This window comes from Notamacropus eugenii, chromosome 2 (assembly GCF_028372415.1).
Source record: "Notamacropus eugenii isolate mMacEug1 chromosome 2, mMacEug1.pri_v2, whole genome shotgun sequence".
Lineage (NCBI taxonomy): Eukaryota > Metazoa > Chordata > Mammalia > Diprotodontia > Macropodidae > Notamacropus > Notamacropus eugenii.
Genome location: NC_092873.1, coordinates 3,222,408 through 3,238,340, shown reverse-complemented (window position 1 = coordinate 3,238,340; position 15,933 = coordinate 3,222,408). Strand labels below are relative to the sequence as shown.

Below are 15,933 nucleotides of genomic sequence, written 5' to 3'. Positions count from 1 at the left end.
TCCTTAGATACAGGTTAAGGCCCTCTGGATTAGAGAATCTTTAAGATTCCTTCCAACTCTAGAAGAATAATCAGTGGTTCATGGTGAAATCAATCACCACGCAGTTCCATATATAAATGCTGCGGGGGATAAATAAAAGCCCAAAAACTGTCTGCCCTGCCAAGTTTATTAGTAAAAGCTGGGCTCATATGGGCCCTCAAAGGTAGAAAGGAAGGGTGAAGAAGTTGGTAAGGTGTAAAGTAGTTACTGTGTAGTAGCCAGGGCCCAAAGTTGGCTGCTTGAGGACAGGAAGGAGGTGGCCTGGGCTGGCCTAGGGTGCTCTGCAACCAGTGGTCTCCTCAAAACTCAGGAGTTGGGGTCATACACACGCCCCATGAAGATAGGGAACTTGTACTTCTGGTGCCACAGGAGGAAGATGAAGGGTTGTTTCACCTCAAAGATCGACATGGTGCGGGCTAGAGAGATGGTGGAGGCTGCTGAGGCCTCCACCCCTGCTTCATTCAGCTCTAGCATGGTCTGGTGATGGGCAGCAGACACTTGGATCTCCGGGTCATCCGTCAGACCGCACAGATTGAGGTCATAGGAGAAGTCAAAGAATTCTGGGCCGAAGATTGCAAGGAAGAGAAAGTCAGTGTCAGTGTGACAGGTGGGAGACCCAGGGCCATCCTTACCCACAGAGGGTGGACAGGCCTTGCCTTATGCTCTTAGCCTTGGAGAATGAAGTCATTTCTGCATTCCTATCTCCCAACCCCAGGAAATGAACTCATAAAGTCTGCTTCCAACCTCCCTCTCCAGTCTCATTTACATTCCAGTCTAATTGGACTGCTACCTATTTCCAGAACCTGATATTCTACCTCCTTCCATTTTATATTTGCAAAGAGACAGCTGAATCCCTCTGCCTAGAAGGCACTCCTTCCTCAGCTAGTCCTGCTTCTCTTTCTTCAAGGATCAACCTAGGTGCTATCATCTCCACCCAGCCTTCCCTAATGCCTACTGCTAGAAGTGTTCTCTCCTTCCTGGAATGCCCTGGAACACTTGATCTAGGCCTCTCCATAGCCCCTGGTACTATACTTATATTATACTGCTCTATGAGCATCATACCCCAAGGAGAATGAACACTCATTTAAGGACTGGCACATTTTTTCTCTTTTTATCACTAGCCCCTTTACCCAGTAGGTGGTTAATCGATGTTTGTTGACTTGAATTAATTTAAAGGTAGATCACAAATGCTAATTCCTTGAGAACCTTCCAAAGATGTTTTAAGTGATTGCTTCTTCTCATCTATTGAAATTCTCCTCAGCCTTTAAAGTTCATCTCAAATCCAGCTACTTTCTCTGGGAAGCCCCTGACTCTTAATGAGACCCCTCACTGGACCTCACATAGCATTTTGTTAGATTTTAGATTGAGAGCAGAAATTAGGTTCCCCAATTACTTTATTTAATTTTTCAATTAATAAGCACATATTTTTTTTCTCTCTTCCACCCACCTCAAATGAGATAATATTTGTAAAAGTATTTAGTACAGTGCCTGGTAGCAAGTATCTGGTCCTTAAATTCTCATCTCCTTCCTTCCATCCCCCAACTTAAAAGTAAAAAAGAAAAATATGTAGAAATTGCTTCATGCTTTTATTTGTCTGTCTAGTGTCTGGTATATAGTAAGTGCTTAATAAGTGCTCATGATTGACTGATAACGCTACTACAATTAAGAAATGTGTTTTCCAGTCATCTATATGTGTGTCACGAATCCTAGAATATAAAGTATTTAAGGACAGTGCCTTCATCTAAATTTTGTGTCTCCCTCAGCACATTTACAATGGGGAGGGGTCTGTACACAGTAGGCATTTAATAAGTGTCTGTTGTGTGTGCTGTGTTCTCCTCTTCCAATACAACATAGTTCCAGCTTCTTGTGTCTCACTTACGCTTGTCATTGTGGCTCCTCTCCAGTCTACAAACATTTCCATCTTTATCCAGAAAAGAAGCCTTCACTATACTTTTCTATCTCCTCCTTTCTTGCCCAACTCCTGGAAAAAAAGATGCCTCTATTTCTTGCCTCTCCTCATTCCCTTCTAAATCCTTTGCAAAATGACTTCCATCCTTGGCGCTCCAGTGAAAGCAATCCCTCCACCAATGGCTTCTTTTGTCAGGCCTTATCCTTAATCTCTCTGAGGCATTTGAAACTGTTGATCACCTTGTTCACTTGGACTCTCTTTCCCCCTGGTTTTGGTGACACCTCTCTCTCCCAGGATTCCTGTTTGTCTTTTCTTCCTCAGGTTATTTTGCTGGCTCATGCAGATCAAGTGCCATAACTGTGGATGGACCTCAACCCTCTGTGATGAGACTTACTCTCTTCTCCCTTGACATCTCTGTTGATGATCTCATCATTCTCATGGGTTTCATTTTCATTTCCATGAACATGATTCTCTACATCTTGCTCCAGTCTCTTTCTTGGGCTCCACTCATGCATTTCCAATTGCCTAGTGGCCATTTCAAACCAAACGGCTTATAGATATCTCAAACCCAATATGTTTAAAACTCACCTCATTTTCTATGTTCCCCAAAGCCATCCTTTTTTCAGAATGGTCTATTTCTGCCAAGGGCTGCACCATCCTCCCATTCTTTGAGGTTTACAGCCTCAGCACTCTCTCACCCTTCCAATCAGCTGCTGAATCTCACCATTTCTACCTCCACAATATTTCACATCCATCCAATTCTCCCTGGTCATGAAGCCCCTCAACATGTCTCCCCTGAATTATTGCTATGAATTGCTTCTCATTGGCGTATCTGCCTCATGCCTCTCCTTTCTTCAATGCATCTGCCAAAGTGATTTTCCTTAAGTACAGATCTATGTTAACTCTCCTATTCAATAAACTATGGTGGCTCCCTATCACCTCTAGAATAAAATAGAGACTCCCCTGCTTGATTTTTGAAGCCCTTTATAACCTAACTGGAACCTAGTAGTTTTCAGTTTCATTATAAATGACTCTCCTTCCCACAGTCTGCTGTCTAGACAAATAGACCTTCCTGCTGTTTCTCATGAATGATACTCTATCTTATTCTTTCCTGCATGTAACTTCAGTGTCTAATATAATGTCTGGCTCATAATAGACTTTTTTTTTTGGAGGCAATTGGGATTAAGTGAGTTGCCCAAGATCACACAGCTAGTAAGTGTCTGAGGCTGGATTTGAACTCAGATCCTTTTGACTCCAGGGTCAGGTGCTCTATCCACTGTACCACTTAGCTACCCCTCATAAGAGACTTTTAATAAATGCTTATTGATTGACTGATTGACTCCATAGATTACCAGCATGAAAAGGGATCTGCAAACATCCTTTCCATTCTCCACCCCCTCCCCCAGCCAAGGCTATACTTGTTCCATGGGACTGGACCCAGTTCTGAAAGGCCCTCGGGACAGAGTCTGGAATTGACCATAGCCATCCATTCCCTCCAGTGTCTTCAACTTAGTGAAATGGAAAGAACCCTGGGATTAAGAATGAGGAGCCATAACTTCTAGTCCTGGATCAGTACTTCTGTGCTATGTGATCTCAAACTTGTTACTGAATTCTGAGTTTCAGCTTTCTCACCTGTCAAATGGCATCATCGGATCAGATTTAGAGTTGGAAACAGGAAGTTACTTGCCCAGAGCCATGCAGTTAGTATCTGAGGCAGTATCTGAATGCAGGTCTTCCTGACACCAAGTCCAGTGCTCTCTCCACTCTGCCATGTTGCCCATTTTGAGGGATTGTTCTAAGAGTCAAGTATTTAGGAGAGTCCCAAGACCTATCTGGATGGATTGCATTCTTATTCCCTTGTGATCCCTGTTACTGCTCTACACTGGGGAAAAACAATGAGGTTACAGAGCTTACCCATCTTCTCCACGATCTCAAGTAGGTCTTGACTGGTGTTCACCTTGAGTCGAGGCATGGTCAGCAGGGTCGACTGACTCTTGCTTTTCTCCAGCTTCTCCAAGATGGCACTGAAGACTGGGCTGCTGAGGCCCTGTTCAACCTCAGAAAGCTGAATACCCAAGTGCTGAGGCAGCAGGATCACCAGGCTCAGATCATTGGAGAGCTGCAGAAGACCCACCTGAGGACCAAAAGATGTGGTCCCTCAGCCTTCTCATCACTGGCTAGATCTGAGCAGTTGTTTTACTAGATCTGCTGAACCCCAGGGAAACCTCACCCTTGCCTTGTGAGCTACAGGGTCATAGAATAAGAAATCCAGGACTGGGAGGCATCTTGGAGTTAATCTAGTATGATTCTCCCATTTTTCATATATGGAAACTGAGGCCCAGGAAATTAAATGATTTCCCAAAGGTCACACAAATATCAGAGAGAGGATTCAAACTCAGATCCTTTGACTCCAAATGGGTAGGAGCTCCTCAGGTGATGGAAAATATTAACTCTAATGCCTCTGAGGAATTCCAGGGAGGAACAATGGGCTCTGCAGTGTGAGTTGTGACAAGGTGACATTGGGGCTCAGGCAAATATTTGGTGGTCACAAGAGTCAGTGTAGGACAGCATTTGGAATCTGGATATAGGAGGGTCTGGGTTTGAATCCCGGTCCTGATATTAATTAACTGTTTGACCCTAGACAAGCCAATTTATGCCACTAAGCCTTAATTTCCTCAACTGGGTATTCCCTCAAATAGGAATGGCATTACCAGTACCACCTACTTAATTGGTCTGTAGTGAGGAAAGTACTTTGTAAACCTTAAAGGATTTGTATGATCCTGAAAGACCTGGAAGTGGAAAAAAACATGAGATGGTGTATATTTGAAGCTGGTGAGAAAGCCAGGACACCAAGCAGCAACTTCTCTCACTCCACAGGAGGAGCAACCATCTGCCAAAGCTCACGTTTGGGTATCATTCTTAGTCATCCTTCAGAACCTCTCTGTGATGTCCCCTGCTCCACAAAGTCACCTTCTATAACTACCTCCCACCTCCCCTTCCCATTGAGCCTCTCTCCTGCATTTATAGGCTACTACTCCCTGCCCCAGCACTTAATCACACTTCAAATGTTTCCCACTTGTGGGTAGTGAGGGGGGGGATTGGAAAGAGCATTGGTCTTGGTATCAGAAAACCTAGGTTTAGTCTAAGCTCCAACCTTGACTAGTTGCATGACCATGGGCAACTCTCTAAGGCTCAGTTTCTTCATCTGCAAAATGGGGGTGATAGCCCTTTCATTGTCTATTTCAACTGGTTGTTGTGAAGAAGTACAGTAGAAGTGAAATACTTTGGTGTGGGAGTAAGAAAACCTGATTTTGAATCTTAAGTCTCAGGCTTCCTGCCAAGGATGACCTTGAGTAAGACTCTTCACTTTCTGGGCATCAGTTTTCTCACCTATTAAATGAAGGGTTTGTATAAGAGAACTTTGAAGGTCCTTTCCAGCCCTGGATTTTGATCACCTATAGAACTTGTCTGCTTTAATCCAGTTGGTCTGTAAAATGGACACCATCTTCTTGTACTCTATTTATGTGTGAACCTCTGATTTCTCCAAGAGCACAGTAAGCTCCTCAGGGGGCTAGGGCTGTCTCTCATGCTTTCTTTGTAGTCTGAATAGCACTTGGAACAGTGCTAGGCACACAGGAAGTAATGAAACAGAACTTTCCAGGCTTTGAGATATGTCTCAACTCACTTCCTCTGTAGCTGGATCAGGGACACATTCACTTTGTCCCTCTTGATCCTTTTTGAGGTTCTGATATGTGCTGTGTGTCTGTGGGCAAGTGACTTCAGTTTTCCTCATCCGTAAAATGGGGATAATGATCCTTGTATTTCATACTTTGGAAGTGTAAACTGTTCTTGCTAGTCTCATTCTGTTGAGGAATTTAGGGCACCACACACATGTGCACACACATATACATGCACCACATAAACACAGTTTTCTCAGCCTTCTGGGTTCTCTTGTAGTTTGGCCAGAAGAGGATACTGAGTCTCAGTGTGACTCATATGAACTCAGTTGCTGCTGGAGAGGTGAAGGAGCTCAGGGATCCCTGCCTTCCTCAGGCAACTACTGGAAAGAAGAAAGTTGTAAAAAGCAGAACAGAAAGAAGAGAAGGAGAGGAACCCAGAGGATGAATGAGACTCTATGGTCCTGGAGGGAGAGTGGTTGGAGCAGAAAGATCCTTCCATGTCTATGAAAACAAGAAATACAAAAGTATCCTAGGAGGTGAGTGTAGGGTTGAGATGACTGGAGGCCAGACTCTTTATTCTCACCTTGGCCTTCAAGTGGGGGTCTGTGAAATGGGTCACCGGGTACTTCTCACTCTTCATCATGGGTACTTTCACCTTCACCTTGGAAGATTTGGGGTAAAAGGTCTCCCGGGAAGTTTTTTTGGGGTCAAATGTTATCTTCCACTTGGCTAAAGGAAAGAAGAGAGAGAGTAAGGAGACAGAGGCAGGAAGCCATGTGCCTTGTGCTGGAGAAAGGCTTACTAATGGCTCACATGCTCTGTCAATCTCAACTTTCCAAGTACTTCTTTCCTCATAACAACAAAAGTGGAAATTTTTATTAAATTAATAGTAAATGGAGTATTTACACAAAATTATTAAGTAACTTTTAAAAGTCAAACTAAATAATAGGCCTATTCAACTATGAAATGAATCAAATAAATTACATAATTAGTCACATCACTGAGTTCACAGCTCTACCAAAGTTTATACATGGGAAAGTAAGTGTCAGAAAGATAAATAACTTGCTCATAGTCACATAGCTGACAAATGAAAGACTACTAAGGTCAAGTCACTCCAGGTTTCATGCTGTCTGCACCATACCCAGCTGCCTCTTGGAGGAGAGCTACCTGGCAGGTTTTCTAGAGGGTTTGGTAGTGACTGAGCTATAAGCTCTAAGATGAAATGTGGAAAACCTTGAGGTGGGTGAACCTATGAAGAAGTTTTAGGACAGGAAGGGCTTGTTCCTGGAGCTCCAGCTTATTCCAGACTTCTAGGGAGTCAGCACCATAAGGCTATAAAAAGACCCAAAAGTTCTGGGATTAGAACTCTTGGTGTGGGAATTTCCCTTCAAATCCAGATTTCTACCTATTTGTAACCAGGGATAAGCAATGTGGAAATGAAGTGACTTGCCTCAAGAGTCAAAGGAGGTATCTGACCCCAGTTCTTCCTAACTCCAAGCCCAGTAACCAACCCAGTGTGTCACATGACCTCATGTGGCAGGCAACAGTGGAAGTTGGTGTTTAAATCATGCTTTAAATCTGATCATGCCTTTTACATGAGTTCTCCTCATGTTTGATCCCTTACCGTTAAGGTAGACAGTATTGACTAGGACAAGCCTGATCTCGGATGGTAGGCTCTTCAGGAGGTTGACGATCTTGTTTTTGGTCTGGTTGGCCACCCATGAGTTGATCAAGGCCAAGTTCGCCTCATTGTCACTGCTCAGAACCATGGGCTGGCTGCCGTACAGGGTCTGGGAGGCATTCACAAAGCTCTTCTTTAGAATCAGGTCTGGGAGAATGATAATGTGCAGGTCATGGTGAGAGGAGAAGAGGGAACCTCCTCACCTCCTTACCAGGGTAGCTGTTAGCTGAATTCATGTATAGACTAGTCTTCCTCTTCCTACTCCAGGGAAGTATGAAAGCTGGTAAGGGACCTTAGTCTAACTCTTTCATTTCAGCATGGAGGACACTGAGGCACAAGGGGTTTGCCAGTCAATCCTTTAGAGCAGAGCTGGAAAACAACATTATTGTTATCTTTTTCTTATAGATGAGGAAACTGGGGTCCAGGGACAAGAATCCTGCATGGGCAGGATCTGAATGGAGGTCTTCCTTTATCTAAGTCCAACCTTGAATCCTTTCTTTTCTTGTCCCTCACACCCCCACTCTCCTAGTCTCTGTATTAACTTCATGTTTCATCAAAGCTGCAAGGTTTGGATTACAAGGTCTCCTTCTCCTCCCTGTCTTTCCTGCTCCCTTGGGCTCACACTCAGTCTTCCTAATGTATGACACAAGCACCTTGGCAATTTTCCTGCCTTACTCTGCTGATGCTTCGGTGCCCTCCAAACTGGATCTCTAGAGACCATGCCCTAAAGGAGCTAAGCCACTCAGCTCTGGATCTCCCTTCCTGGGGTGATGATTGATGAAAGCCCATTCTATCTAGCTGGCACCCAATCATGCTCCTTCCCATCTATCCTCCTGCTATGTCGTGGTCTGTATCTGGCTCCTGCCCCTTCCTCCTCTTACTCTGAGAATGGTAGTCAAATGAACACTACCAATGCTTCTAGAAAGAGTATGTATGTCAACTGATTGCCACTTGACTCTATTTAACATCCCTGTGATTTCCCAGGCCAAAGAATCCTTTCCTACCTACCATTCCCCTGAGGGTTCTCTCCCACCATTATAATGTAAGCCTCTCAAGGGCAGCTTTCTTCTGTATTTCTATCACTAGACCTTGACACACAGCCCTTGAATGAACACAGGAGACACTTAATAAATGCTCATTCATTCATTCATTCAGTGTCATACACAGTTCTACAAAAGTCTTGAACTCTGGTTTAATGGTTCTTATCATGTCTACACTTCCCCAACTTTTCCACTTCTGGGATCTCAGAAGACACAGTTGCCAAGAACCCTTAGAGAACTCCTTAGCAGTGGGGAGCAGCTGACTCGTCTACCCTTGCTGATGGCCTCTCACCAGGACTGTGGAAGATCTGAGAAGCTGAAATGAAACCACTGGATGACAGGTTCTTCAGGGCCTGGTGGACACAGTCAAAGTCCTTAGGATAAGACAGAATGTCTTCCAAATTTCTCTTGGTGGTATTGCCAGCCCCTGGGGTAAATGAGACAGGATTGAAGGTTAGTAGCTAAGACGGAGTCCAAGTTGGGACAGGCCACAAAAAAGGGTCTATTTTCATGCTATGAGAAGCCTTGGAAAATGTCAAAAACTGAGGCTTCTTCCTTCCCAACAAGGCTAGAACTGCTTGTTTTTACTCTCCCACTTGGTGAATGCCTCTGCTCTTACAGCTTCAGCTTTACCCTCTGAGCAGATGACTCCCCTCCATATTTTCACCCTCTATCTCTCCCTAGTGCTCCAATGACACACTTCCAAGTAGCTAGTGAAAGTTTCCAGATAAATGCTCTGCTAAGATTTCAAACTCAGCTTGTCTAGAGCTAATCTCCCCATCTTCTTTCTTACACTGGTCTCTCCTTCTAACTCCTCCAGTCCTGTCAAGGGTATCACTATCCTTCCAGTTACCTAGAGTTGCAACCTTGGACTCTTTTTTTCCCTCAATCCTTGTATCTAGTTAGCTGTATCTAGTTTTCTCCCTCAATCCTTGTATCTAGACTCATTCTTATCTTAGCAGTATCTCCTGCATCCAATCCTTCTGCTTCACTCCCCCCTGTATCAACCTCCCACATTGCTGCCCAAATAATTCTGTTTACTTAAGTACTGCTAGGATCATGTTACTCCTCTACTCAAAAGCCTTCAGTGATTCCCCATAGCCTAACAAATAAAACAGAAATATTTGATCCTGCTATTCAAGGTCCTCTATGAGCTAGCTATAACATCTACTGCTTCCTTCAAGCCTCAAGTCAAGTTTTATTTTCTTATGAGAAGCCTTTCCTGAGACCCCCAGCTGCTACTGCCTTTCTTTCAAAATCACCTTCTATCTTGGATAGGCCTTGATATGGACAAGTCACCTCCCCAGCTAAACTCTAAGCTTCTTGAGGACAGAGACTGTTTTCCATTTTATCTTCATATTGTCAGTACCTAGGACAGTGCCCAGTTTGTAGTAGGTACAGTAATAAAGCTTGTTGATCAATCCCATATTACTCCCTTTTATGAAATCAAAATTCCAGCCAAACTGGACTGTTTTCTCAGACCCAATAGGAACCACCTTTGTAACAACAAAGCTAAGGTACAGTAAAGTACAACAAAAGAACAAGTTATATATGCAAACATACATCACTCCACAGCTAGAATCCATGACCTCTCTGCTAAGAAGCAGGACACATGTTCCCCAGCATTTCTCTGCAGTATACCGTGAGCTATTGACCATGCTTCATTCTCATCCTGTGCTCTGTCTCCTTGGCTTTGCTCACCCTAGCCATCTCCCCAGACTAGAATGGACTCCTACCTCTTCATTTCTATATCTGTTAAAGTCCCTCCCTTTCTAATTTCATTAATAGACAATGTGGCATGGACAAAAGCTGACATCTGGGTCAAGAAAATCTGAGTTCAAATTCTGTCTCTGGACCTGTACTGACCGTGCAACCCTGGGCAAGACACCTAACTTCTCTTTGATTCTCTAAGGCAACTCTCTAAGGTGATATCTGGTAAATCAAGGGCCAACCTGAATTGGTAAAGGAAATTCCTTACCAAGAGCCCCCTGCACCCATGAAATCCTCAATACAGCAAACATATATATATGTATTTATGTATGTATGTACACACATATAAATACATATGTGTGCATGTACATATAATATATATTATATATATATGAAATGTATTTAGTTTTTACATGCCCATGAATTTTAAAAACATCCCTCTTCTCTGCTCTATTCATTGAGCTAGGCCTACTCATCACCTCTTACTGAGGCTGTTCTCTTGGCCTCTGTTCTTTGCCCTCTTTGGCCCATCTTTCACTGAATCACAGGGAACTTTGAGACATCTCATCTAAGCGACACCTTAAGAAGAGAGCCATTAGTAACATTCTCAGCAAGGAAAAGTGGTCATCCAGGCCCTGATTGGGGATCTCTAATGGTAGGGAATGAGTAAATGAATGAATAAAGCACTAATTTAGGAGTGGCAGGTTTTACTAGACTCCCCACCCCTAGTCTAGGGGGTCCAGGAGGCACAAAATGTTACATATCCCTGTTCTAGAAGCTAGTTCTTTCCTTTTAGGCTCCAGGCCTGCAATTTGGGTAAGCTGTTGTCAGATGAATTTTGGTGCCCTTAGATACAGTGGTGGGTATAAAATAATTAGCGTTCCCCCAAGCCTGGAATATCATAGCAACAACTGTTTTCTAGGATAACCAGAGAGAAGTGGAGCAAAGACTTCAGCATGCTGGTTCGACTTCCTGTGCCAAGTTTGTGGGAGGACATGGATGAGGGTGGCATGGGATGGGCAGGCATGGATGATTTGCTATCTATATCATTCGAGTGATTAATCACATTGATGAAATTCTGCATCTGGAGGCATAGAGTAACCCTAACCTTTAGGATTAGTAAGTCACCTCTCTGTGAAGGAGATAGTGTGAAGATTATAATCATCTCCATTTTAAAGATGAGGAAATTGAGGCATGAAGTGATTTGCCCATAGCTAAAAGGTAATAAAGCTAGAATATGAACCCAGCATTCTGTCCCTCTATATGTACTATTATGCTTCTCTGAATGTCCTTCTCTTCCCACTCCACATCTGTCCTTATTTAAATTCTGTTTTTCCTTCCAGGTCTAGTGATATTGCTCCATTTTCCAAGAAGCTGACCTCACCAGCTGTTCATTTCTCTGGTCCCCTATAATACTTTGTCCCACTTATAGGGTACTCACCACATACTGCTGCATACTATAGTTATATGCATATATATGGCTTTTCTCCTCTACTAGACTATGGGTTTCTTAAGAGCAAGGACAACATCTTGGGCATCTTGGTATCCCTTGAAACCCTTTGCAAAGTCCCCCCCCACCCAGGTGGTGCTTGAGCAGGAATGGGTTAGCACCTGATGCAATCACCACTGTTTGGAAGATTTCCTCTTGAAACCATATTGTTATGACAGAAGTGGGTGTAATCCCATATAGGGTGATTATGATTGGGGTAGCCATGAAGATACCAGGGGCAGCTATGATGGGAAGTGTCCACGTAGGCCCTTACCTAACAGGATGTTGGTGAGAAGGCTTGCAATGCTGAATGGGGAAAAGACCATATTGGAGTCTATTTTCTTCACTGATGAGAAGGCATGATACAGCTTGAGGGAGAAGTCTGTCAAGGCTACCCCCAACATCTTTTGTGCTTCTTGAGTCTTGATCTCAGAGCAGAAAGTGTCAGGAACCAGGCAGGTAGGCTCAGGAGGGGACTGAGTGGTTGGCTGGGAAGTTGGTAGAGTGGGGGGCTCTGTAGGGCATTGAGTAGTTGGTTGGGTCATGGATTCCGTGGAATATTCTGTTGGTGTATGAGTTGGGAGGTTGGTAGGAAACTTTATGGGATATTCTGTGAGGGGTTCAGAAGGAGATTTGGTAGAAGGCTTCACAAATGGCTTCTTGCTTGATCTTGTGTGGACTTCTACCATCTCTTCGCCAGTTTCTTCATTTTGTACCACTTTCTGGGATATGATGTGGTCTTTAAGGTTATCCAGATCAGCTTCTGAGCCATTCTTTCCACTTGACTGGGTCAATGATGTACCATTCTTATTTGTCCGTCCCTCTCTGCTATCATGGTCCACCTTCAAATGCCCAGAAGAAAGGGAGAAGTTGTCTTAAGTATATAGTCCGGGAGACCAGGCTACTTAAAATGTCAAAAGCCATATAATCAGCCTCAGATCAGGAAAGGACCTCAGAGACCATCTAGTCCATATCTAAACAGGAAATTTCATAAAACACAAGATACCTCAAAAGTGACCTTTTTTTTGAAGACTTTAAACAAGACCTGCTGTCTTTAGAGGCAACCCATTCCACTTTAAGATGACTCTTGTTGTTAGGAATCTAATCCTCACATCAAACAGCCGATCATAGTGTAAAAAGCATTAGCTCTGGAATCAGATGACATGAGTTCAAGTCACAGCTCTGCCACCTGTGTGACTTCAGCCAAGTCACTAATCTTCCTGGGCCTTGAGGGAGAGAGGGTTAGACTATATGGCCTCTATGAACCCCTTCATCAAAAAGTCCACGAGTCTATTCCTAAATTTGTCTTTTTGAAACTTCTAGTGAGGAATGATGGGCCAGAATAGGATCTATACTGAGGCTACTCTCTCAAGCTTTGGAGGCCTGAAGGAAGGACTGGGTCCTATTTCAGGTAGGACTCAGTATGTCAGCCTGACCGTACAGGAGGTGGGGACTGAGAATGCTGGGCCTTCCCATGCTCTCTATCCTGTGAGAGTGAGATGGAAAGGGGCTCAAAGACTCAAAGGCCCAAATTCAAAGAAATGTTTTCTTCCATTGAAATTTAAACTTCTTTCCAGGTTTTTACTGTCCAGAGGCATATCTGATTCACGGTCCTGTTTCACTCCCATGCCCCTTTCACCTCTCACCCCCAACTACACATACAGTTAGCCAGCCAGCCACCTTAAGGGGCAGGTAGATTTGTCTCAGGAGGTCTGAAACCACATTTTACGCCTATATTTTAAATATTTCTTGAGCTCCCAGAGAACAGGAACTAGGGTTTTGTTTGTTTACGTTTTGTTTTGCTCTGTCTTTTTTCTTCCTAGCTCTACAAGGGACTTGTCCAAGGTCACACAGGTAATCGTGGCTGAGCCAGGCTTGAACTCAGCGACTTCAAAGGAAGAAAGCAATGGGTCCGAGTTCTGGCTCTCCCACTACCGAGCTGAGTGAACCTGGACGAGTCTCTTCCCTCTCCGGTCTTCATTTACCTCCCCTGTAAAACGACAGGGTCAAATGAGATGATCCCTAAGGTTCGGTCTAGTGCGAACAGCCTGGGATGCCCTATACATCCAGCGCGTTTTGGGCTACGCCACGGGTAGCTCCCGGCTACTCTTCGCAGAACACAAAGAGTTAATCACGTGCCTCTCTTCTTTACCCCGCCTCCTTCCCCCCCTCCGCCCCCAGATTACTGTGTGTTCGGGTAGGGGCACTTACATAGGCCCGGGCTACTAGAAAGAGCAGTAGAAGGGTCAGCAGCGGGGTCAGCCGGGCTGCCATCTGGGCGTCGCTGTCCGCCTTGACCTGCTGAACCAATGCCGGGGGTCCCGGGTCAGTCCCCTGCCTGCTGAGACCAAAGGGGCGGGCTCCAGTTCTGGGGCACTGGGGACTGGGGGTGGGGCCCTGGGCTGCCTCAGCCCTCCTTTCTCCTCTTTCTCTCGTTCCTGATTCTCTGTCCCTGGGCCTTCCCCTCTTGGGCCCCACCCCTCGGTTTTGTTTTCCTGTAATCTCTTCCATTTCCCAGCACAGCTGGCCTTCCCTCTCCCCTACCCCCACCAACCCCACCCCAACTCTGCACCTCCCCTCCTCCTCTCCTCCCAGGCCAGAGTCTCTGTCCATCTGTTCAGCGGAGGGGGTCCAGGCTCTGGCAGAAAACAGAAGCAGGGCAGCAGGAGATGGGGCCCTGGATTAGGCGGGGTAGGAATGGAGTAGGGGGAGAGCTGAGGGGGCTAAGGGGCACAGCGGAGAAGGAGAGAAGTCGAGAAAAATTTCAAGGAAAAACCCTAGGGACAGTAGTAGGGATGAGATGGGATGAGTTGGGGCCTCTCCAATGAGAATTAAGAGACAGGAGGCCATCCTCTCCTCAAAACCATGACAGGTTACCCTTCCCACCTTGCCCAGAGCCAAACCTGCTCCCCAGCTCCTGATCAGTGGGCAGCTTCAGAGAAGAGTGACCCCAGAGTCCAACCCAGATGGGGTGGAGAGGACCAGCCCTAGCCATGGGCTGGCCCTGGACACTGGCCTGGCCTGTTAAAAATTAAGGATGATTGATTCGGCTGTGATTTCCTGTAAATCAGGCTGGGCTGAAGGAGGACTCCATGAGGAGCCCCAGTTTGTAACCTACTGGCTGAAGGCCAGGGATACAGCTAGGACCCCTCTGGTTTGCATAGTCAGAAACACAACATGGAAGAATCACCATTCCCACCTTTTGCAAGAAGCTGGTTTTTCTTCACCATTCAGTTAGCGGAGAGGACACTGGGTTTAAAGCTGAGAATTCTGAGTTCAAATCCTAACCTTGCTTCCTACTACCTGTGTGAAGTTGTTTAACCTCTCTTGTCCTCAGTGTCCAAGTCTGGAAAACAAGATGGTTGGATCAAATGATCTCTTGATCCTTTCCCTCTTAATTATGTGATTTCCTCATCCTACTGTAAAGGGAAATGGAGGCACAGAAACTGGGGAGTCCTGACTTTTTGATCTACCATCTATCTACTGGAGGAGATGCAAACAAAATGATTGGTTTCCCAAGATCACCCACAGAGGGGGCTCAATGTCAGTGAATGAGCCAAGGGGTCAGCTGAGTCCCAAAGAGCTGATCCATGCCTCTGCAAAGACATCTACTCTGGTGTCCCCTCTGCCCTTCTTCAAGTCTCTGGGTTTCTCAGTATCCACTGCCATTTGAGAAATGGAATGGGAACCCCTATATGGCCTGTTGGGGATCAATGTCTCCAACAGATTGGTAGAGCCTGCCAGAGGTTGTGCTGATAGCTGTTAAATCAACCAGTATTGATTAAGCGCCTGCAAGACTTGTCACACTCAGTGACTACTACTCACTCATGCTTGGCAATTCTTGTGGGGACAAATAATACTATTAGGAGGAACATAGAAACTATTGCTGAGGATTACCAGCTTTGGGGCTAAAAATCAAAGACCTTAAGGAAAATGATGGCTTTTTTCACCGTTGTTCATGGAAGGATGGAGGTTCAGAACAGGAAGGCTGACTTAGAAAGTCAACAGCAAGCTAAAAAGATGGTAACTAGGGATTAGATTTCTGGATCACAGTCAGTTAAAAAACAGGAATAATAAGTATTTGACCTAGGAAGGAGTATACTTAGCAATGGTCTGTCAAAGCATTTATCAGGAGCCTTACTAATCTGATCAAGAGAATTTTTAATGAAAAAGAAGAAAGAGGGAGAAAATTGGCCACATATATCTGCCAGACCTGGTACCAGAGATAGGAGCAGGTATAATGTAGGAAGAACTGTAGAAGAAGAGGACTAGTATTCACAGAGGGACAATATCCAAGAAGAGCACTAGGAATACCTGAGTAGCCTTGGGCAAGCCATGTTCCTTTCCTAGGTTTCATTTTCCTCATCTGTAAAATGAGAGGGTTT

General features: G+C 44.8%; 1 protein-coding gene across 7 annotated transcripts; it reads right to left on the bottom strand.

Annotated features, from left to right (window-relative positions):
• Positions 1-148: 148 nt before the first annotated feature.
• Positions 149-14,559, bottom strand: SERPING1 (serpin family G member 1). 7 transcript variants are annotated; one of them, XM_072638655.1, is made up of 8 exons: positions 14,452-14,559; positions 13,760-13,886; positions 11,823-12,390; positions 8,642-8,776; positions 7,253-7,456; positions 6,212-6,357; positions 3,863-4,082; positions 149-599 (listed from the first exon to the last, which is right to left on the bottom strand). In XM_072638655.1, exons 1-8 carry the CDS (start codon positions 14,541-14,543, stop codon positions 346-348), a joined length of 1,746 nt encoding a protein of 581 aa, XP_072494756.1. In that variant the 5' UTR covers positions 14,544-14,559; the 3' UTR covers positions 149-345. The 7 variants fall into 7 exon arrangements, with proteins under 7 accessions (XP_072494756.1, XP_072494755.1, XP_072494758.1 ...); XM_072638654.1 differs by having other exon boundaries at positions 13,760-13,889; positions 14,452-14,558; XM_072638657.1 differs by having other exon boundaries at positions 13,760-13,849; positions 14,452-14,540.
• Between the last annotated feature and the right edge of the window lie 1,374 nt (positions 14,560-15,933).